The 23,340-nt window shown below is 37.1% G+C and overlaps 1 protein-coding gene across 14 annotated transcripts in view; it reads right to left on the bottom strand.

Annotated features, from left to right (window-relative positions):
- HDAC9 (histone deacetylase 9) overlaps positions 1-23,340 on the bottom strand; it is a 461,802-nt gene that overhangs the window by 189,675 nt on the left and 248,787 nt on the right. For 10 of the 14 annotated variants that reach the window (XR_003570509.1, XM_027877926.1, XM_027877927.1 and 7 more), the window contains 6 exons: positions 14,147-14,275; positions 12,141-12,256; positions 6,353-6,475; positions 4,442-4,489; positions 3,795-4,005; positions 3,167-3,384 (listed from right to left, as the gene is read on the bottom strand). Coding sequence is in view for 13 of the 14 variants with exons in the window: in XM_027877926.1 (XP_027733727.1) it covers positions 3,167-3,384; positions 3,795-4,005; positions 4,442-4,489; positions 6,353-6,475; positions 12,141-12,256; positions 14,147-14,275 (845 nt within the window). In the remaining variant the exon portion in view is untranslated. The remainder of the gene's footprint in view (positions 1-3,166; positions 3,385-3,794; positions 4,006-4,441; positions 4,490-6,352; positions 6,476-12,140; positions 12,257-14,146; positions 14,276-23,340) is intronic. The other 4 variants (XM_027877929.1, XM_027877928.1, XM_027877931.1 and 1 more) reach the window with 1 other exon arrangement.

The following is a 23,340-nucleotide window of genomic DNA, read 5'->3' as shown; positions in this document are numbered from 1 at the left end:
TTCTTTTCAGAATGGAAATGATCCAAGGGAATCCTTTACCTCTGACCTATGTTAGATTTTGCATGTTACCACCCTCACATCAGTACTGGCTTGCTGCTGAAGCACATTTTTTCCTTGAAGAAAATAAATGTGTCTTTTTAAAATACAAGATAAATACAAGAACAATGGGCCAGGGAAAAACTGGTTCTCTTCCTCTTTTTGTTGTTATAGCAAGATTCACCTATAGGTCAGACAAAAAGATCTGACCAAAACCAGTTTTCAGGGAGTGCTGATAGATGCCACATGATCTTAGCTCAGGGCAGACATTCAGAGGGAGAAAAATGGAAAGAGAAATAGAAAAGAAAAAGGAGATATTAATTTGTTCTAAGCTCTTGATGAACTGGCATTTCATAGTCTTGTCAGCTTAAAATGGTTCTGATCTTTACCACCCAAACTTTTAAGAGAATATTTTAGTATTCCTTATTAAATAAAACCCCTGTATTTTCCGTGACTGAAAAGGAGGAAATTATACTTCTTTGCAGATTTCATTATACAGCCTATGAACAGGAGAGGAAAGGACAGAACAATAGAAAATAACAAGTTCATTTGTTTACTTGGTATGTGCCCAGTCTTGTCCTAAGAAATGAGAAGATATTGTGTTGTTTACCTACCTGACCAAGAATATCTACTGTTTAAAGTTTCAAATAACTATAACTATGCTTTACAGAGTTTGATTGTAGAGCCATACAAATTACATAATGAACAAATAACTTCACCTGTGAATAGAGTCAAGTTTTAAGACTGAAGTATGTTCCACCATGCCAGCAGAGTTCAGAAACCTTATGTAGGCACAGGTGTTCAATCTGAACTTGTAGCTAAAGGGTTAAAGAATATAGCTTTAAATTCAGTACATAAAAGCTACTTCATGGTTTGATCTTTTTTTCACTCTCTTGCCTATGGACTACCCTCAAATTTCAGTTCTTAAAAATCGAGTTCCTTAAGTATGTAAGAAAGGCCCCTGGCTTTCTGTGTCCTTGCAGAGGACATACATGGTTAGAGCACTGACATTTTTCAGTACTATTCACCAAAATGATTCTTCAGAGAATGGAGAAGAACCTATATGCTGTAAACTGTAAAGTCTGAAAAACCATGCGCATCCTCGGATAATTCACTGCTTCTGTGGCTGCCACGTGACCTCATTCCTCCTCAGGTATTTACTGCTCTGAGGAATTACTGTGCTCCTAAAGAAGGCTGACTGCTCTGGGAGTAGGGGTAAAGGAGACTGAGAAGCTGTTGGGGCAAAAGCAGGTTGCAGAGGTTCAAGATAGAGAAAGGCCCTAAGATAAACTAAGTTTCTACTATCTGCATATGTGTATAGCCAATACCGTACAGAATAAAAGCTAGGTTCACCAGGTTTTCAAAGAAGGAATTTTATTTTGTCTCTTCATCACAAAGAACCATGTGAGAAAGAAAGTGTATTTCAAGTATGAGAGAAAACTATTCTCATTAATGTGTATTTTCAGTGTAGTTTAACTCAGCAAAATAAATGTTACTGAAACAAGCACTATCCCAACAAACTCCAGTCTTTTACCTCCTTATTTGGTCTAGCTCTTGTGAGGTTAAATGAATCCTAGTCCTCTGTGACTAGAAATATATGTTCATGTGCCTCAAGTTTAATTTTCACATTGGGGACAAATGTACATATATGTCACAGCACATATCCCAGATGCTATAGTGGAATTTATAACAATAAGCATATTATCTAACAAAAACACATCAGTGGGGTTCTTTGCTTTGAGAGGAGTGCATGAACTGATGGGTTTGTAGAACAAAGACTCAGTACTTTACCCGTTAAAAATTCTTTTCTTTTCCAACAATTGAGGGAAGGTGAAATATTTTCAAAACCTGAGGCTACAAGATATACATATGCCATCTTGATTAAACATATGGAATGCATACTCAAAGAAAAGCCAACTGGAGTCCTAGTTGAGTAATCAAAACACCCAAGCTGAGAGGGGTTAACATGGAAGGATCAGCTCTGAACTTTGAAGTTTTCTGGTCTTCATTTTTCCTAATTAAGACAAGATTTAATAACCAAACCACTGTACAAACTATGTACTTAAACTCTAGGTTTGTTTCTAATTTTGTTGGGAATTCTTAGTAGATTCCAAAGAATCAGTAACCCCCGGGAAATTCACCCAGTAAGGTGGATTGATTTTTTTTTTCCCCTTAGGTACAAGGGCCGAACGTCCGTTTTTCATCTTCTTTGCCACTGCCTCTTAAATAGAGTTACTGAGCAATACTCAAACAAAAGAAGACAACTAAAGATGCATGATTAGTATCCTCTAAATAATATGAAATAATATGTTTGCTAAGCTTCAGCAAACAACTTTCAGAAAACTATGCAGTAAATGCAGAAAAATGTTCTCCAAATAAAAACATTCAATTACTTGTATATCTTAATTTTAGAGCAGGGAATGACATTACATTTGTTGTAGAAGCATTTGTTCCTTATAAATCTATTTAGATTCTGCTGCTCTTCGTTTATTAATGGATGGTCCCTTTTCCTCTTCCCCCTACCCCTGCTCAGAATAAGGTGTTACTGTACAGGCAATCATGGGCTGTACGATTGAACTCTGTATCAAATGTTGCAACAGTACATTCTTCTGTATCTCCTTATACGGTCAGATAAAAAGTCAGTTTGGTAAATGCTGATTAAAAATTTCTCCAGATATTTAGTAAGTTTCTCACATAGAAACAATAAATTTAAGCAGCTGATTGAGTTCAAATGAGTTATCCATTTACACCACATACAAGTCAACAATGAGAAAGGTTTTAATATAGTTCAAAAGCAGCTGAATGGAGTGACTACTGAAGCTCAGAAGTACACATGAAATAGCTGGAGAGAAATCTAGTAATATTTAAGGCATTATTTACCATTCAACAGGAAAACACTTGTAATGTAAAATTGTAAGGTGCTTTGAACCCTATTTTGTTGAATCGTAGCCTATTTCAGAAGCTGAAAATTCAGTTCTATAACAATATGTATATCAACTATGCAAAACCAAACAGGATACTCGTGCAAGAACCTCTCTGCTGTCCATGACCACATGGCACCAATAACTAAACTTCCTGATTAGTTTTCAGCCTTTAAGTTAGTTGGAAATTCTTTACTTTGGCAACTCACCTTATTCATGTGGATCTGCTGCTGGTATTGCTTCTGCTTCTCTAAAAACTGCTGATGTTGCTGCTGGATCACCAGCTGGGCCAAAGTACTCTGAGGAAGAGGAGCTGACTGGGTTCGATTCAGTGGCCTGTGACGAGGCAGTTTGTGGGCAGCTCTTATGCCAGGTGAGACTCTCTCCTTTGCTGCTAAAGGAGACTGTGGATGCAGAGGAACCGCTCCTGCAAAACAGGGACATTTCACTGCCCTGTGAAAAACCAACAAACTAATAGTTCTAATAGGAGAGAAAGCTTTCAGTGAGAAGAGGGGTGTATATTGAGGAACTCTGCATCAGCACTGATTCAGTGGGACGTATACCACGTGTCTCGCCATGCTGGGAAGTTCAGCTGCTGGAAAAGGATGTGATGAAGTATTCATTTTCTCTTTTCTGTAATCACTGAATTCTTTCAGGCTAAGAGACTGGAATAGAATCACTAAAAGAGAAAACAGATACTGTCTTTCACTCTTCTACCCTTCCACTTCTCCCAGTGGTTAGGGTGCATGGTATCTGTATTACTACATTTAGTTTAAACTGAATACAAGAGTCATTAAAAACATCTTAATGTAGTATTGTTGAAGCTTTGATCATTACCAGTCACAAGAAGTTTTTGCTGTCTCATTTGTTCTTTCAGTAACAGATGCTGCAGGAGAGCTTGGTGGCTGCTATTTGGCTTTCCCTCCAAAGCAATGTGAGGATGAGTTGACGATGGAGGAATGTTTCCTCCATACTGTCCAGCCAAGGCCACTCCTTGTCTGAGTGAAGAGGTCTCCCCCTTCTGCTTTTCTTTGAATGATGACGAAGCCTGTCAAAGAAGAATAGCATTGGTAACTGCTTTTCAGAGACCTGGTTGTTTATACCTTGATTAGATGGTCATATGTCACACTTTATGAATACACACAGAAGAAAAGGTTAACATCCCTATCTTACACTTTGACCGTGAGATAAAAAGGGAGGAAGAACATGCCAGTTAAATGTAACACTGTGAGAAACTGTGTAATGAAACCACTTGGAAGAAAATCAGTAATAAAAGCCAAAGCATAAGGAATTACTAGTTAGAACATTATTAATGAAAGGACAGGACCTATCCTTAAAATTCCTAAAGACCTTCCCACAGCCTTCTGCACAGGAAACACAGGATCAGAAGAAATAGTTTGCACCGAGTTTGGAATAAGCAAGGCTTGTTTTTTCACATAACTTTCCGTCACACAGCAAGCCAATCAGCAAAACAAAATAATTACCTGTAGTAGTGGGAAGCTATTACTTTTCCTGGAGCACTCCCTGACTCCCTGAAGGACAGCACAAATGTAAGTTTTACCCTTTGCAAAGTAAATTTGTACAGTTAAACCCTCATCTACAGAATTGTCAAGAGCTGTTGTACTTGTGTGGCATTTTAAAGTACCCTTATAAATTGCACAGCCATTGAATTAAAGCTTTTGGAAGTTTTCATCCTTCAGCATTGTGAATGTACTTTATAGTTCTTTGCGCTTTGCCTATTAAAAAAAAATCTTAAAACAGCAGTTATAGGAGAATAACAATTTTTACAGCAAGAACAATAACTGAACAGAAATATATATGTTGAGGCTTTCACATAACCACTTACGGTATGTCACGGTAAAACAGTTTATCTTATAATCTGAATTTTATAAACTCTAAACCAAGGTTTTCACCAATATTTTTTTGTTGTATGCTTACTTCACCCTCTGCTGTCACCCTTCTCTGAAAAACAAACACCCGAGTAAACTTTACATTCAATTTGCAACTGCTTATTCTAGAAACAGAAATAAACGTTACTTGCGTAAATCAACCTCTTTGTTTCTTCTAATGCCAAAAGTACTATTTGGTGCTAGCTGGCCACATCAAAAGCTTGTAAGATTTGAGTGAGCAACTGAAGCATATTTTCATTTGTATTTTAACGTTATAAAATTACTTTGAAGCTAGTTACATATTTTGTGAAATAGCTAAGAAATTTTTCATGATATCCTCTGAAAAAGTAAGCGCTACTTTTTATGATCAGTTCAGTTTTTTCATCCCTTAAAAACAATAATTTGCTTATAAATATCTCATAAAAGACTTGTAGAGATCCGATTTAAGGCTTACACAATTTTCTTTGCAAAGTTCTGTATCTGATATTAAAATGTTGGATTTCAGCAGTATATTACTGCTAAGAACAGGAAATATGTTGGATAAGCCATAAAGTGAAATGGAACTTTGACTTGAAACTACATTTAGCACTGGAATTCAACAGCATTTATTACAAACCATAGAGGATTGTATAGATATAATTTTTTTTTTCCTCCATGGAAAGCTGTGCTTACAACCACTAGTTTTTTCACAGAAGTAACCAATTCCTATTCTAAGAAATTTAAATTGTTAACATTTCTTCATAATACATGGTTGTAAAGAGCCACCATCTATTAGTGTTTTTATTTTTTTTGCTGGAAAGCAGGTAAGTTTTGACTAGTAGCAAAATTTTCAGTACTGAACATCAGATTTCACCTACAGGTTACTGTGACTTGGTTTAGATCTAAAGATCCTTATCCATCTGCAGGATATGCATACCATACCTGTGTTTTCACACGTTTTGCATATTAATTTCAGATTTATCTCTAAATAAAGGTCATTGCTGCAGACTGAATATAACTTGTCCTTAAAATATTAAGCATTGTTCACTTCTCTTCAATTTTATTTGTCTGACGATAGCATACCCCTCAAATACAAACCTAGCTGCAGGAATACTAGATTCTTCCCCTACTATGCTCCAGCCCGATTTAGGTCCCTACTGGAATCTCACAAAAAGTTACAGGTGCTGTAATTTATCAGGTAGAGATGATCATATAATTTGAATCTTTTTACTAAATAATTTCTTCATATACTTCACGCCACATCTGAAATCTGTTATCTTACACAAATGCAATGCATATGACCCATATGTGGTAAGCTCCACACTGCCACTTGTTTATTTGGCATTAAGAATGATTATTGCTTTCAAGTTGTGCCCTTAAATATCCAGATGTTGCCCAATGCATAGAGATGTTTGGGTCCTACTCTGAACTGCTTATGTTCCAAAATGCTAAAAGTAAAGAGAATTATCAGAAAGTAGGTTTTCTGGAAGCAGAATTATATAGGAAGGCTTGAGGCTGGTCACTTACACTGATTTGAGGTTGTATTGCTGGAAGTCCCAAGGTAATGTTGGGCAAAGAAGGGGATGTGTACAGACTCAACAAGTTCACTGATTCATCCTGTATCAAAAGGCGTTGCTGGGAAACCAGATGCTGGAATAAATGGGAAAAACAACAGAAGTAAATCTCCAAGCTCTTTACCTTTATTACTTTATCCTCATATCCTGATACATTGAAAGCCAGTTATGCATAATTCATTGGTTTGCATCCCAGTGGAGTTCCAGATAAGAAAAATTACTGTCCCTGTAAAAAAGCTGTTGATAGTTCTGTTCTTAAGAAAACAACTGATATATGTCTGGAATTATTCCTTGGTTAGTAAATCAATTTTCCATGCAAAACTGAAATCTTGACAATTTCTAGACCATCTCATCAACTTCTCATCAGTTCATCATCAGTTCTTCTCATCAACTGGACTTTCTCTACCAGAAACTCAGTAGGAATTTCGCCAATGAATTAAGGAGTATATCTTGTTGAATCAAAGGTGTCACGAGTGTGGATGTATTAGACCTTTACCATGGTTATTATATTTTTTGTTGCAAGATTATTTCTATTGAGTCCATTTTTTTTTTCAACCAGATTATGATACGAGGATGTTTCAGGCTCGTTATTTACCTCCATTAACATGGAAATTTTGGGTAGAAAGTAAGGCAGATTGACACCTCTGCCATTTAAAATAATGTTCTGTCCCTGTCTCTCTCTGCATATATAAAAAATTAGTGCCCTATTATTCCCTGATAATGGGATAGTACTCATAGCTTTCCTAATTCTATTCAAGTTAAAATCTTTAAAGCTTCTTTTGAAGCCTTGTGATATAATTTTCAAGGACATGGAACTGCTGATATATTTTTGATTACTGTTGAGTAAAGCCAGACATTCTACAAGGATCACCCTTTGTCTTTCCATAGATTAACTGGGAAGAAATATAAAAAGTTAGATTACCACAATTGAACTTTTTTGAAGCCTTTGCCTTTCTGCTTGAAGAGTGGTGTTTTTCAACATGTGGTCTAGTATAGTTGCTTGAATTATATTTTCTGTTTAACTCTTGCTTCCCTCCCAGAACTTTTACACAATAAGAGCTACAAAGGTCTTATTAGACTTAGGAACTCTGGCATGATATGGTCCCCAAGGGAACAACATCCTTGAAAAAGAATACCCTGTGTAACAGTATGACACAGTGACTGCTTTCTTCCCAAACAAAAAGCATATGGGACTCCAATAATAGACCACCTCCAAGAGGGATACTGCACACTCGGGCTTTGACTAAAGTAAATATAATAACTTGTCAAGCATGTTGTGGGGAGCTGTAGATTTTCCCCTGGACAAACCTGGAATATCAATTAACTCTGTAAAATACTTTGTGTTAATACAATGCAACTTCAGACCATCAATGAAAAGTGGTTAAGCACAAAAACACAGGATGTTATTCCAAAACATAACCTTCCTCATACAGTTTGTTTGGAGATACGACCTATCACTGAGACAATAACAGTAGAAGTCTATCTCTGTAATTTTCTTTTGGTATCTAGGGAATATCAACAGATAGTATAGGAAACAAAGAAGCTCCTCTTGTATATTACATTAATTCCTGGCTAACAGTGACTTGCCTTGATAACACCCACCTTTGACCATGAATAAATCCAAATATGTCAAGACTATGGAGATATAATGGAGAGAGTCTACAAAGATTTGATGGAAAGAGGACACTGCAGCAGCTCTAATGTGCCTCCTAGAATATAATCAAATTTATAGCAATTGCAGCATCTATACAAAGCCATGTCAAAGATTATGTTTTGGTATGTCACTATTACCTTCTAAGATTAGAATTAAAAAATGTAACAGTGGCAGGGTGCATAGCAGTAAAACACACTCCCACACTAAAGTCAGGCACGATTGTTTCATCAGGCAGAATCAATCATGTTATGGGAGTTTAATGCTGAAAACCAGAGTTTATTAGTAAAAGCATTTCCATTTAATTTCTAATAATACTAATAATACATCATTTATATTTTAGTAAGTGATTGACTTTTAAAAAATATTTCCAGGTAATATTAGCCTAAGCATCAGTTAAACCTCATCTTCCAAAATAAATGGAGTATCTACCTGCATAAATTGGGAATCTCTGTATCACAGAATCCCACAATGGGTAAGGTTGGAAGGGACCACTGGATGTCATCTAGTCCAACCACTCTGCTCAAGCAGGGTTCCCCAGAGGCAGAAACATATGACTCCAGGTACAGCTTCTCTTTATACACAGTCAACAGTGGTGCCAAAGTTGGAGTTGCCAGCAGTGTCATTTGGCAAAACAATGGCTAAGCCATGTCCTTGTCCTACATGCAGACAAGGTGGTTTGGATTAGCACCTAAATTACCCCAAAGAGCAACTTGCCCTACTTTCTCCTCTATATACTTACTCACTGGTCCATTGATCCTGCTTCCTGATGCTTAAAATAGCCCATCAACAGTTATCCTCTTTCTTAAAACAGAGTACAAGAACTAAATGTAACAGTGCATAATGATCAGCAAGTAATGATGAGTGACTGTACTTTGGTTGTACTACTGGGACCTGCTGAGAAGCAGGAACACCTACGTGTGCATGTTAATATGCACATGTATGGATTATGAGGAAAAGACAGAATGGTTTGGCTTTAATACCTCTCAGCTGTGGAGCTACAGCAAGGTTGTCACAGCTTTCAATATTCACATGTACCTTTGTATCTCTCGAGACTTTTGGGATGATTTTTAAAAAAATTAATTAGACTCTCTTCCCACACACTTGATACAAACCTCATCAGCTAGTTGGAAACCTACACATTTTTCCACTAGCCCCTTACAAAGATCACCTCAATGAGCCAAGTATTAAATGCTTAGGGCCATCAGGTTGTACAAAACAAGTATGTGTTTATCTGCAACACATGTAATTCATGTCTCCTGTTTAATCAAGGGATATTCTAGGAAATACTTCTCTCCAGAGCACAAATGAAAGAAATTGATCTGAAGCCTGCTAACACCAATGGGAAACTTTCCATTGCCTTCAACGGCTTTTGACCAGGCCGTAAATGCCTAAAATTAATCATTTTACATGACTAAAGCAGGTTGTCCCTCTGAACTCAAGGGACATGCTGTGCAGGGGCTCAATCCTGCTTGCATTTCTCAGGCAAGTAAGATTTAGCCTCAGCACAGCAGGTGACCTGAAAGTGTATGGCATGCTACAGGAGACAAATAGCTACTGCGGTGAACCTTGATGATACTGGAGACATCTGGGCCTAATAAAAACAAGATTTTATTTATAAGGTGCAATTAAAATCCTGAGTTTAACTTTTAAGTTTCATATAGTGAGACCAGTGTTTTAACAAATGGCACTGAAAGTACCATTAAGGGAACCGTGATAGTAAAAGATTATCTGCAAAACTGCAGCATTTGCAGTGTACCTTTGTTCATTCAAAAGGCTGTAAATGTCTACCCACCAGACTGTCTGTTCCAAAGGGTAAATGACTTAAAAGTCTCGCTATTTCAATGGATGTGGTAAAAATACTTGTAAAATTTCTTTCATTACTGATAATGCTCTAATTCTGTCCATGCACTAGAGTGTAATCATTTACAGTATTGACTCATGTTTTACTGGTAAATGGCTCTGTCATGGTAACCTGTTATCCCCCAGCAAAAAGTGTTTTATTTGCTGCCATGAAAACCACAGCTATCCGCCCACTCAGATATGAGCACAACACTTACTGCAAATGTCACAACAATGATTATGAAACAACAGCATTGTGAGTCATGCAGGATTACAGAAAAAACAAGTGATATTTTGGGTGATTTGGAACACATCCTATTATTAGAAACTTCTGTACTTTGAGTATCTGATGAAAAATTGACTAGATGTATAGCCTTTGAGAGCTGGCAGCTAATGTTAAACTAGGAAAGAGATAGGTAGGAGTTTGGCTGATGTTAAACTACCAAAGAAATCCCACTAAAATAAAAATGCACTGAAGCTGAGATTTATGGAAAAATGTTTGAGCCCACAGGACCACAGTAGTAAGAGTCAAGTAACCCGAGAGGTAAAGAAATGTCTGACTGGATGCAGAAATGGAAGTCTGTAGTTTCAGCATGCAGAGTTCAACTTCGAAAGGAACTTTTTAGGCTCATTTGAGCAACTTTAAATGCATGTTGGGGCTATAATTTCTGATGTCTGGCACAGTAATGGCAAATCATATGCTACGCAGTGTTCTATTAAAGATAAGAATATTAATATTAATGTTCTTGTTACAAGCTTTCCAAATCTCCCCAGAGGTTGCCAGTCTGACCTGACTGCATGTATTTCTGATGGTGGTTCAACACTGTGGACAAGTGTCCAGAAACTATAACATGCAAAGTAACAAGCCCCATGTATCAGCCTGAGACATTATTCCCTTTGCATTTTGTAGTATCCCTGAGACAACAAAAAATCCAATTGGTCAAGATTTCCTGTTTAATATAGCACTAACACCCACATATTGCCAACTTCTACCTAAAACATTCCCAATAGTGAAATACACAACTCAATTCCACTGAACTAGGACCTGATCTAATCTGAATGATGGATCCTACTCTGCATCTTTGAAATTTCTTTGCAATCACATACAGGGGCTATGAGGCAAGACCACATGTTAGCCATCAATGCAATTTTTTTTTCTTTTTGGTTACGGGCCAGAGAGAGGCTACTAATCAGTGTGCAGAGGTCACCCACCTGCCCTCTGGATCATAGTTCACACACACAATTAATTCATTATGGGGAAAAGTCACTGCTGGAGGTTGAATTGCCCATTCCAGGTTTTTTTTTTTTTTTTTTTTGAGGTGAATGTCCTACCACTGACCTGGAGAAACAGCTCCATTAACTAAAACTCTGTTAAATCACAGTTTCTTATGCAATTTTTCTAACATAAACAGCATAAAACAACAATTAATAGAAAACCATGACACCAAAGCAGGAACTGCTGCAAATACAAGTGCTGGATACAGAATATTGTGGAATTTGATTCTCTCTTAGCCACATTAGTTTACTGTCCCTTTACAATACTGTCATGGAAAGCATGACTTAGGCATGTGATCTATGCTAAATGAGGTTTATCACAACTGATTTACCATCTGCATTCCTGTTCTTACAGGCACGTATGTATGAAACAGAATAAGGAGTAGTTAAGCCTTACAAAACAAGTATCCAGGACTTCTGGCATGTCATTTATGATGGTAAGTACTGCCCTGATAAGGAAACTGAGGTACAGCAAAATAAAAGGCAAATGTAACAAAGGACTTAGTCATCTAACTCCAATGCTGTAATTAAATGAATTTACTTCAGCACTCATCTGAACTTGGGACTACCTTAATTCACATGTGTTAGAATCACCAATGCCTAAATTGCTCCTTTCCACCTGAGACTTTTTCATCAGTATTCAGCACTGAGCATCTCTTCAGGTTATCCCAGAAGGTAATGTTCTGTAACATAAATGCTTCCAAGCTTTTTTCCCAGCTTATCCCCATTCTTCCAGTAGCATTACTGCTGCTTTTTCTTGGACTTTTGTAACCAAAGCATCTCCTGAACATGCATCTCATATATGAAGACATATGTCATATATCACACAATTTGATGTCAGCCTGCAAGTGATCTGGTATCCTCGATAATTACATCTTCTGCCATTACTCTGCTTGTATGATCAAATCCAAGTTTCCATCCTCTCCAGTCTAGAAATCTTAGCAATTATCTACACCTCAGTAATGAGTCTTACCTCAGCTTGAATGTTAGATGGCAAAACTGAGGTTTCGCTTTCTGTTGTACTGTTGGTCGGACCATTGCTTGGGGAACTGGGACCTGATCCAGGGGAGCTGCTACTGACTGAGGATTCTGAAAAACAGAATAAACACACATGAATTTCACACTGGAAAGGTACACGTGATCTTGATTAATTATATACTCTTTATGGCATAGGGTTTTCTTTGCTGTTGAAAAGTATCTATCTGTTATGCTATTTACTTACATTGAAGATTTTTAATTTATCCCCCTTTTCTTGCTAATGAGGAAGGTACTCCTGGTCTTTCCCCTTCTGATCTATCTACTTCACATTAGAAGCATTTATTATTTATTTTTTGCACAAAGATGGTATAACACTTAGTATCAGGCTGACACACAGACACAGAGCTTGTAATGAGTACAGAAAAGAAACTCTTTTTTAATTGCAAAGAGTCCTATCTCTGTAAGAGATCAAAATGACAGAGATAGCAGGCCTGCAAAGGTCACAATAACATGTCGTCCATTCATGTGGTCTACTGCCATCCCTTTCTGTTTAGGACAGGGATGAGCCCAGTGTAAACTAATCATTAGCTAGGCAATACTAGTAGTAAAATATACAGTTTCACTTCATCTCGGGCACAAATACGAAGGAATATTTACAGTATGCAGAAATATTAAAATAGCATTTCAAAGGCTGCATGTTGGTTTGATTTAAAATGTCCTGAGTTCTGTTCTAGGAGAAAAGGATGATCTTGTTTGTTGTTCTAATTCTACCCTGATATAAATTACATTTATGTAATGGAAACAGTTAAGAAGGTTAAAGATGGAAGAGTGTAGCATTAGTGGAGGTAAGCCTATTTCATGGAATAGCTTTCAAATTAAAGCTCTCAAGAAGTTAAAATAATTAGTATCTAAATGTAGCAGTAAATATTCTATAGCCACTTCTTTGCTTCTTCGTTCTTTCTGCCTTTGTTCACATGCAAAAATATGCTCTTGCTGTGACTGACATTCCAGGAGACTTCCTAGCTCTCTTACTTGGATCTCTTACTCTTGGATTTACTGAAGTGAATCCATACCCAGCTGTACTCTCTGGTCACATAAAAGTTCTTGCACTGGATTTTCAATAGGTTTCACAGAGAAACACAAATTTAATCTTTTTTTCCAATTTTTAAAAAAAAATTAAAATAGCCCTTCTTGTATAAATAGGTATTTAAATAAATTCCTATTTTCAGTTAAAAGAATAAAAACGAAGGGGAAAAAGACTTCAGACAACAATGTTTGATCAGGGTGAAAGGTCCAAAATGTCATATAGTGAGTATTAATAATTATACCGGCAGTCTGAAAGGCTCCAAATTATTGTCAGAGCTAGGAAGTGAAGATACCTACTTTCATGTTTTTGCTCTTTCGATGGTGTCAGACAAAAAACTCCTATGGTAAATATCTTGTAAGTGTGCAAAATAAAAAGACATCAGCTAAAACTAATGAGAAAAGTGAGAGAACTAAACTAATGAGAAAGTGGAGATCAGGAATCTCATAAAGGCTTCAAACATGGAATTATTACATTAGCTGTAAAAAATTATACTCTGGAAATAATTTATAAGGAAATTATTTAATTACTTTCGTATGTATATTCACATCCATGTCCCACAGTATATCCCACAGGATAGACTGTGCAAAGCTGTCACAAGAACTGCATGTACAAGGACACAGATGTGAATTTGTTCGTGTTGTGTTTTAGTTCCATCTTGGTGTGACATAATTCTGATATACCAAGTGAATTCAGATACATGTCTGACAAACTAGTAACACTTGATTGCATAAAGATATCACCTGATCAAGCCATGAAGCTACTAAATGTCAATGCAATGTCAAAGCAAGAATCATCAGGATGAGGTCAAATACTGTAAACGCTCTTTTTGTTTAGCAAACAGTTTCAATTTTGAAGTTCAACCACTATCCTGTGAACTATGCCAATTGATACAGAATTTCTCCATTCTTAATTACCTGTCACCTCGAAAAGACGCTTCTTGAACGAACTGACATTTCCATCCTTCCTCCTGAGTAAAGGACTGCTTCTCCTTTCTGTCACCTTTTGTTTTAACCTTGAACGTACCTTCAAATTGGGCTCTGAGGCTGGAAATGGAAAGAAAATACATGATTACAAATCAAATGACTGCTTTGTGTCAGACACCACTGATCCTGTACGACTTCACCTCATCCAAGGAGGACCTGGAGGCAGAGGTTTTACTCCCCAGACATCCTGCTGCTCCTTAAAACTTAATTTTAAATTAGAGGCTAGGAAAGAGAGGAAGAGAGCTGAAGAGCTTCAAATCCCAGTATTTTTCTCATCCTATTTCAACTTTGAAGTTACCCATTAATTATTGCTAATACTACAAGTATTAATTATATTCAAATATATATACAAATGCAATTTTATTTTACATCATTTTTATCTCTCTTATAGGTGAAAACTTGGATGAAGACACAGCTTGGACCTTGGAACCTTATAACTGGATTAAGGTCTGATTACAGAAATAGAGAGAAACCTTCATTGGTATCTTTTGATTTCTCTTAGAAATATAAATTACAACAAGCCTTGCTGGCAGAACATTTCTTGGTCAGCAATTTTAGGCCCAGAAATTCAGTGTTTTCTGAGTTACAGACCAAACAAGCAGATTTATGACAGTGTCCTAAGAACATTTGCAGAGAAAAATATATGCTCTGAAAATGAAGAAGTAGGATTGATTCCCAGAAAACCCAGGATTATAATTAATGCACCTTGGGCAAGTTCCACCTTTGTTTCCTAAAAGCACACAGTCTTTTTATATGAGAGCCAGCTCTGCTGTGCTCTTTATTTTGTAATATTTTTAGCATGATAAAATGTTTCATATACTCATTTATCTGTTCTTTCAAGTAAACCCTCTATCGAACAGGCTGCTGAGAGGTAGTGAAAGATAATAGTAGAACAGAATTTGTTTGTATTTCCCTTTCTGAAACTGAGGCTTGGCTAAGCAACATCTCAAAATAAAGAGACCTGGAAACTGGGATCAGTTCTCTCTCCTATGCACATACTTGAGCCCAGCCCCAAAGAAGGAGCAAGAGTTAGCAGAAAACCAAAATAAATGATAACTTCACTCAATTTAGAATTACCCCATTGTCAGTTTGGGAAAGGAACTTAATTCTACACTTCCAATTCCAGCCCTTGCCCAGCATGTCATATTGCATATCTTTTTCCTGATATCCTACTTGTTCCCTCAGGGAGGGGGAAGCTAGAAATGCTCACTAAAGAGCAAAGGGGCTGCACCTCACCAGAGTGCTGCTGTGGCCTGCATCATCTGCAGTCACATGCTGGCCCTTGTCACGTTCTACACTGCAATTGTCAAGTGTTTCCTTCTGAAGACCCTGTGCCTTGAGTACATTTCAGACCAAGATTCACAGCCCAGCAAAACACTGGAAATCATTAATAATAAAAAACATTAAAAAATATTTTTTATCACTTACTACCACTGCTAAGACCAATGGTTCTAACAATGAAGTACAGAAGACCATCTTGCTATCTAAGATACCATTTGCAATGAAACCGAAAATATTAAATGCAATAATAGGCTACAACTAAACTACACACTTTCAATGACAGATCTCACCACGTGCGATGACATTTAAAAGGAAAGGCACTCGATCCTTTTGCACTTACGGATAATTCCATTTATACTATTCTGTACTCTTAAAAATTAGGAGAATATGTCTGTACCCATGACAGACTAATGTGATACAAATCCTCTGCAACACTCACTGGACAAATTCTCCACTTCATGCTCAGTCACAGCAATTGCCTTTCTATTTTTACCACATTCCCATCACATTCTGCATCTGAATCAATCACATAAGCACAGAAAAAAGACTTTGAAGTCAAAGTTTGAGTTTATGAGCCATCTGAGAAGACGCATGAAAGATGGCAATAATTTTTAAATGGAAATAATCAATTTTAAAATTAAAAGGCATGGAAACGAGTGGTTGTAAAATTATAAAATAAACCTCACAATAAAAACCAATGCCAATGTTTGAAGAGTGTTAGCTTCAAATATTGGTGTTCCTGAATGTTCTCCATGAGACACTGCCAGCCCCTAACATGGTGTTTACTCAGTGTCTAGCAAAAAGGATTCTGGTTTAAGTGCACTAAATATATAAATCTAACCAATTTGAGGATATCTGCTCCAATGAACAAAAATACAGAACTGGGCACTGGTTTCTTGATTCCCAGCTGTGGCTGAGGCATTCACTTGGTGTGTGACTGCAGAGATCACTATAACATCCTACTCCACCAAAGCTGGGGCAGAATTATTGCTGACTGTAAGAGGTATGGATCACAACAGCAATCCTATGTGCCTCAGTGCACTCCTTCATGAGGGCAGTAATAACACCACTAGTATTGTCAACTCTCTTCTGATAGTTAAAAAGACAAAATTAATAATTTTGACCTTCAAGTATGGAGCTGTGGATTGCAATTATAGATGTATATACATATATATATATATACTGACTGCCCCAAGGCAGTCACGTAAGATTATTCAGAACCTATTTTAATCGTTTAAACTCTGAGTAAGTGAGCAAAAAGTGAAAATAAATATGTCAAACTTTTTATTTTAATTAATTTGTTCCCCTAGGATTTGCAAGACACTTGGAAAGTCGTAGTGGCAACTGGTCAAGAATTATTATAATTAATCTGCCTTATGTTTCAAATTATTATTTGGCTCAATATTTTAACTAATGGTTCTTACGAGTGGTCTGTAGAGGGATAATGTTCAAAGTAACTGTTTTGCATTAGCCACCCCATAAGTATTTCTACTGCATACTATTGGCTCCTTTGCTCATCTTAATTAATCTACTGCCAAGGATGACTATGTTCACCACCCAAAGGCATTCTCTGTGTGGAGAAGAAGTGTCACATGGGGAGTCAGAGCCAAATAACTTTGGGAGTCAGTGCCAAATAACTTTTTGAGGCTAAAGATTTACTCCCCGGCTTGCTGCAGAGTAGCGTCCTCATGCAAATACAAACCCCAAAGAATTAACCTTTTTTTTCTGCATTGATACCACAGAATTATTGAAAAGACCTTCATGTAGTCTATTACTTTATAAGGTGATTCGACCATAAACCAAGACACTGACACAGCAAGATAATTAATGCACGTGGCTAACTTGCTGGACGTTAAGCATCCCACTGGGGTCCAGAATTCAAAACTATATTAAATCTACACCATATAACAGACATCCTATATTTCACCTTCCTGAGGAAATGGGACCTCCTCTAAAGTGATGGAGGTGCTGAATGTGGTGGGGTTTGCTGGGTTAGGTGACTCCAGCTATAGTGGACTAAATCATCCCACCACGGAGCCCAAGTGCCAGACAAAAGAATAAAACAAGAGAACATGAGCAGGAGTGTGGCAGATAAGGAAAACAGAACGTCAAATGTCTGTGGTCACAGTCTAGTAGGTTGGGCTAATAATTTAAAATCCTTCTAAGGACCAGTATACATCTGATACTGGTTTAATTGGTCAGTATATAGGCTAACCTCTTTGATCCACAGAGCTTTGCACCTCTACTATATTTACCACTTTGGAACAAGTAATAATCAGTTGCCACTTGAAGAAAGGGATAATTTATTATTTAAGAGTGTTTTGTTGCAAAGAAAACGAAAATACACAGCTATTTTTTCTGAAAGCCATAAAAGCCCATGTCAGTGATCTCAATGCGAATCAGATGATACCCACTTGAGTGATTCACTTGAGAGGATTTCAGGAAAGACTAGTCCGAAAATTACTCTGTTTATGTAGCTATAGCATAATTTGGAATAATGATATGTTGCAATATATGGCTTGTTCAGTTTCCTTGGTATTATTTGGATTATTCTCTTTTTAGTGCTAGTAATAATGGACTGCTAATATCTTTAAACAATTGTGACAGATACAAAAGATACAAAAAAGATAAGTTTAAACAACAACAGAAGATATCAGAGGCAATCCAAGGACTGGTTACCAATTCCTTGGCATGACCTGTGATGATTTCTACAGAACTGCAAAAATTGGTTGTAGATGAGGAAGAAAGACAGTGTCCCAATGCTTTTTCTCATACTTTATGGTGACTTCATAGAGGAAGAAAGAATTAAGTAACTGTACTGTTAAAAATGGAAAATATGCAGGCTTCTATATAGACACATTAAAGTCTTGCAACAAACACACTATGTAGGTACACATTAAAGTCATCACAAATCAGTGATCAGGTGAAGTAAAGCTAGTCTCTGCTAAGAAACATGGCACTCAGATACAAGCAAAAGAGATAGGAAAATGATTTGTTGAAGTCATTATGTCCTGTTCTCCACTTTGCTTAATATTAGCAGATACTAGCATTAAAGAATACAGCCTGGAGCCAGATTGCTCCCAAATGAGCTGAGGTATTTTTGACGAGGCTTTGCTTCACTGTTTCATTTCATGAAACACACAGAGATACTTAAGAAGAAGGGATAAAAATCCTTTTTATGCATGGGGAGAAGATATATATGAAGGGAATGTAAAAGACAATAATGCACTACTTTCTGATGGTTCCTGGAACACAGTACTACTTTTGTATCAGAAGAGCGTGTGCCAACTTCAAATCAGCATTTAATGAACTCAGGCAGGAAATGGGGGATGGGAGAGGGTGCATAGTGACCAGGTCTTCATCTTGAGGCTAAAACCATATATAGGAAACCTGAAGAACAGAAAGTGAGCTTTTGTCCAGACTTCGAAAGGCTCTAAAGTGAAAGCATTTCCTTTTCCTCACTGGCAGGCTGGCTTAGAAAAGCTGTGGGGCAGGCGAGGTAAATGATGCTAAATTTGGCTAAAAAGATTCCAACATCAGCAAGAGCAGCAGCAGCAAAACTGGTATCTCACTTGAGAAAGATAAACTGTTTGCTGTTGCGCAGGCACCAACTGATATCACTAGGATCGTTTTTAAAACGATACCTTGAACTCCTTTAACATAATTAGGTCAACGGAAAAAATTAAAAAACAAAGACTTCATGATCTTGAAGTAAATCTTCACTGGTATTCTCTATTTCTTTAGCTATTATTTTATTAAGCTGTGAAGGGTCATATATGATACTGATTTGAATATAATCTGTGGTGTATTCCTTACAGGGACTGTTTTTTTTTTTCTGGCTTATATCTAACAAGCATCAATAAATCAACACATAGTCAAGGAATCTTTCTTTATTCACACTATATAGTTTGCTATTTTTTTATAGTAGTGCACTAAAGACCCATGCACAGATAAGCATTCTGTGCTTTACAACACACAGCCATGACAGTCTAAGGAGAAACTTCCCAGTTTCCCCCTCAATTGATGTAGGCATAATGAAATACACAAGATAGCCCTAAGCCCTGCGGATAAATGAGAAGATAATCTGGGCTTCCTCACCATAACTAGGAATGCAACTCAAAGCCTAGCAGAAAGCTAGAAAGGCAGAGAGGCACAGATCAGAGACCAAAGCTGCTTCCAGCCTCCTCAGCTGCTTTGTGGAGAGTTGTGAATGTCTGTCCTTCTGAGAGACCTGGTGGTCTCATAGCCTTTCCTCTACCACACGTGGTTCTTGCAGACATGCAAATATGCTCTGAATGGAGTTTCTGACTGCTGCTCTGGCTTCCTGTAGGCAGCCACAGACTGTTTCAGCCACCTCCACATAGCTGAATATATAAGGCATAGGCAAGATGAGCAGTGCCTTTTTGTTTTCATACATAACTGACTGACAGCTGTTGTAGAAGGCCATGTCCTTGCACTGACAAGAAAATACTGGACAGTGAACATAGGGACATCCTCCAGATTGGATGACAGACTGGAAGACACTAGCATGTAGTAAAATTCTGACTATTTAAAATGCCATTTCTGAAAGAGTTTTAAATTAGATTCATGAGACTAAAAGCTATTTACACGTGCCCTCTAAAGCTCTTCCAAGAACTACATGGACCTGACCGCTGGGTGGTCCCAACAAGGCGGGAGAACCAGATACAGGATGGAGACACTTTGTTTTTCTGGCTTGCATCACCTAATGTGTTTTCAGGATATACCAAAACTGTTTCCTGTACAACCATTCACTTTATGGGGAGTGCAGGTCATATGTGAAACCCTTTAGTCCTTTGCTTTATGTTACTTTTGCAAAAGGTAGAATGCTTTATTTATCCAGACTAAGATAAATATCCATTCCCTAAATAAAAAAACAGGTTTAGTGAAACACATGGTAAAAGAGCTAATTAGATTAGAAGGGATCTTGCAGCCCCTTTGCTCTCTTTAGGCTAAGGAAGCCAATTTACAAGATTAGCAAATTTTCATTAATCTTCTAAAGCAGGTTCAAAAATGAAATATTCCCTGAAGCTATTTTAAATATCTAACTTTTCCTTGTTATTCACCTCAGTCTGTATGAAACGCAAAATGTCTGTTTCCTTACCCATGCAAACAAGTGTTGTCTTCCTAGGCATGATTTATTGAGTTAGATGTAGGAACTACTTATTGTACTGCTTGGATTTAGTCAGAGTTGTAGATCTTTATATTTTTCATGAAAATCTGAACAGTGTCATATATTTCCTATTCTTGATAGAATTTTTAACAAATTCTTTTTCTTAGTGCAGAAACAGCATCTTGCATTTGCACCACTGGGCTACACTGTAGTTTCAGTGAGGCCATGGTTTCATTGGATCTTATGAGTCCTCATTATATGTCAAGTCTGCTGAAACTGTGACATATTACTGCTATGTCAGGTCCATCTTCTTACAGGTAGACTAATATTCTTTTCCATTAATAAGTAGGGCATTAAAAAGCAATTAATACTATACTGTCTTGGACCATAGAATAAAATAACAATGATATTTTAAAATTATTTCCCATTTTCCCTGCATATCACCAATTTCTTTAATTTTGTCACACCTTCATAGCACTTATGGGAGCCAACTAGCATCTGGGTTCTCAGGAGGTGCAGAGGAGAAAGAAGGTGGTGAAATAGGCCCTTAATTAGAGGGCATTCTTCATTTGAATGATAATAACCAAATAAAGGTACGCATGACTGGTGGTTCTCCTGGTGAGTTCTCTACTGGTTATTCTCACCCCTACTTCTCATCATCTACACCAATTGGTTCTAGCGGGTAGAAGCAATGGGAATACAGTATCATACTTCCTGCAAATATAGCAAATCCCGCTCTTCAACCTAAATCCTCCTCCTACATTCAATAAATCCCAAGAAAAAATGCTCTCTTCAGGGAAGCACTGCCAGAGATAATCCCCTAACCCCCTAAGTTGAGGCTTTTGCCAGGGTCACCATTTGACCCCTAGATACATGATTTATTTTTTATAGAATAACCTAGTTCCTGATTATGTTGTTCCCCAAGCCCCATACAAGAAGGAATTTGTTAACAGGCTGATTAAATCCCATAGATTTTAATCTAGGAAAATACCTAGCAGTGATAACTCATTCATGGCGGACAAAAAGTACAATCTAATATTTCATCACCCTCCAGAAATTCATGATGAAACACCACCAACTTCTCCCCCATCAGTGTCATCAGTAAATGAGAGCTGGGCAGGTCTAGATTGCTGAAGCATACGCTAGAGCTGTTCAAACGCAACAGAGAATACAGGATGCCAAGAAAACAAAAGCAACAAAACCACAGTATATCTTGCTTCACTAGCAGATGAGAATCATAGGCCAAATTCATCTTGAAAGTAAGAAAGCACTTCAGCTTCACTGAACATAAATGAAGATAACACTGGCTCCAAAGTTTTTGGACATTCAAAACATGTTTGTCTAACTTCTGTAGGCAAGGCTGATTCTATGAAAGTATCTCTCCATGTTAAGGGATGTGAGGAGCAAAACCCTACGTGTTGAAAGTCTTATTGGACATCCATACTGCTCCTTCACAATGATACTGAATTAAAACCGGTTTACTTTTAGATAGATTCTTTATGCTCTGGAATAGCATTCCAGTCCCCTACAACTTAATTAGCTAAATATACAATGCAACCTTCCATCTGGTAGAGTAATTTAACAGGAATAATTGTGCACCACCATAACTCAACGAGACACTGAGGAAAACCATTGAAATGCTATTTCCTTTCCTTTGGAAGAGAATTATGTACAATTTCAGCATGCTTTGCATTTCTAACAGTTAAAGCCAACAGGGAGGTATCACTCTCATTTATATTACTTTCCCATGAGAAAATCAAAAGCAAAGTACAAAGCTTATGCCGTTGCTCATGAATGGCCCTGTAATACTTACTTGGCTTCAGCCAGAACATGTTATTTGGCAGCTAAACCCCTTAATTAGAGTTGTGGGTTTGAATAGATTTTTCAGTGAAAATATGTTTTGCAGGATTTTGGAGAAGTGAAATCTTTACTAACCAACATCTTCTATTTTGGATTATCTGATACCATGTGATTTCCACTTTTCTCTTCTCTGTCTGTTTCTCTCTTTATGCCATTTTTTTAGATGTTCTTGTTTACTTTTCTAAAAATTTTCAACTGTCTCTGCTCTAAATACAGCGGAAGAAAAGTCCTGGTCCTACTGAAATCAAACAGGACGGTTTCTACTGACTTCAAAGAGTCTCAGATTTTATATGTAGTATTTTTTAACTTATTTATCCAGAGGGAATAGGCTTTGAAATGCCCATTAAAACCACTGCACTTCATTGTCAATGGACATTAAGCTCTTAAAATGCTTTACATTTCAGGGTTGTTCCCTGTTCCTTATTGAAACTGTTTCTTTAGGTTTTAAAGTCAAAAAGATGTCTAGTATCTGATTACCTGCTTATCAAAAAGTTATGCAATATACTTCTTAAAGCTAATTTATAAAACATTTTTGAAAAAATATACAGTTTGGGTAAGAAAACCTTTATGTAATCACACGAAGCAGAACTTTGTAATTCCATTTTGGTTAAGCATTGGGCAGTAAAAGAATTAAGACTGTATTTTGACCAAGATTGTATAGTTAGTCTAGCCATGAAAAAGGTTCAGTATATAGCACAATAGAGTAATTGCTAGCAAGACAGAATAGGATGTATATACAAGTAGTGGGATTTTTGCTACAACAGAAATACAGTGAATCTTGAAAAGAGGAAGAATCATCCATGCATAAAAACCTTGCTTTCCTGCAATTAAAGTAAATGTTAATAGAGGAACA

Source organism: Empidonax traillii, unplaced genomic scaffold (assembly GCF_003031625.1).
Source record: "Empidonax traillii isolate 1590-97213 ecotype Southwest subspecies unplaced genomic scaffold, ASM303162v1 scaffold35:size4298261, whole genome shotgun sequence".
In the NCBI taxonomy this organism is placed as follows: domain Eukaryota; kingdom Metazoa; phylum Chordata; class Aves; order Passeriformes; family Tyrannidae; genus Empidonax; species Empidonax traillii.
Note: the sequence above shows the minus strand (reverse complement) of the source record. Positions and strands in the feature narration are given on the sequence as shown.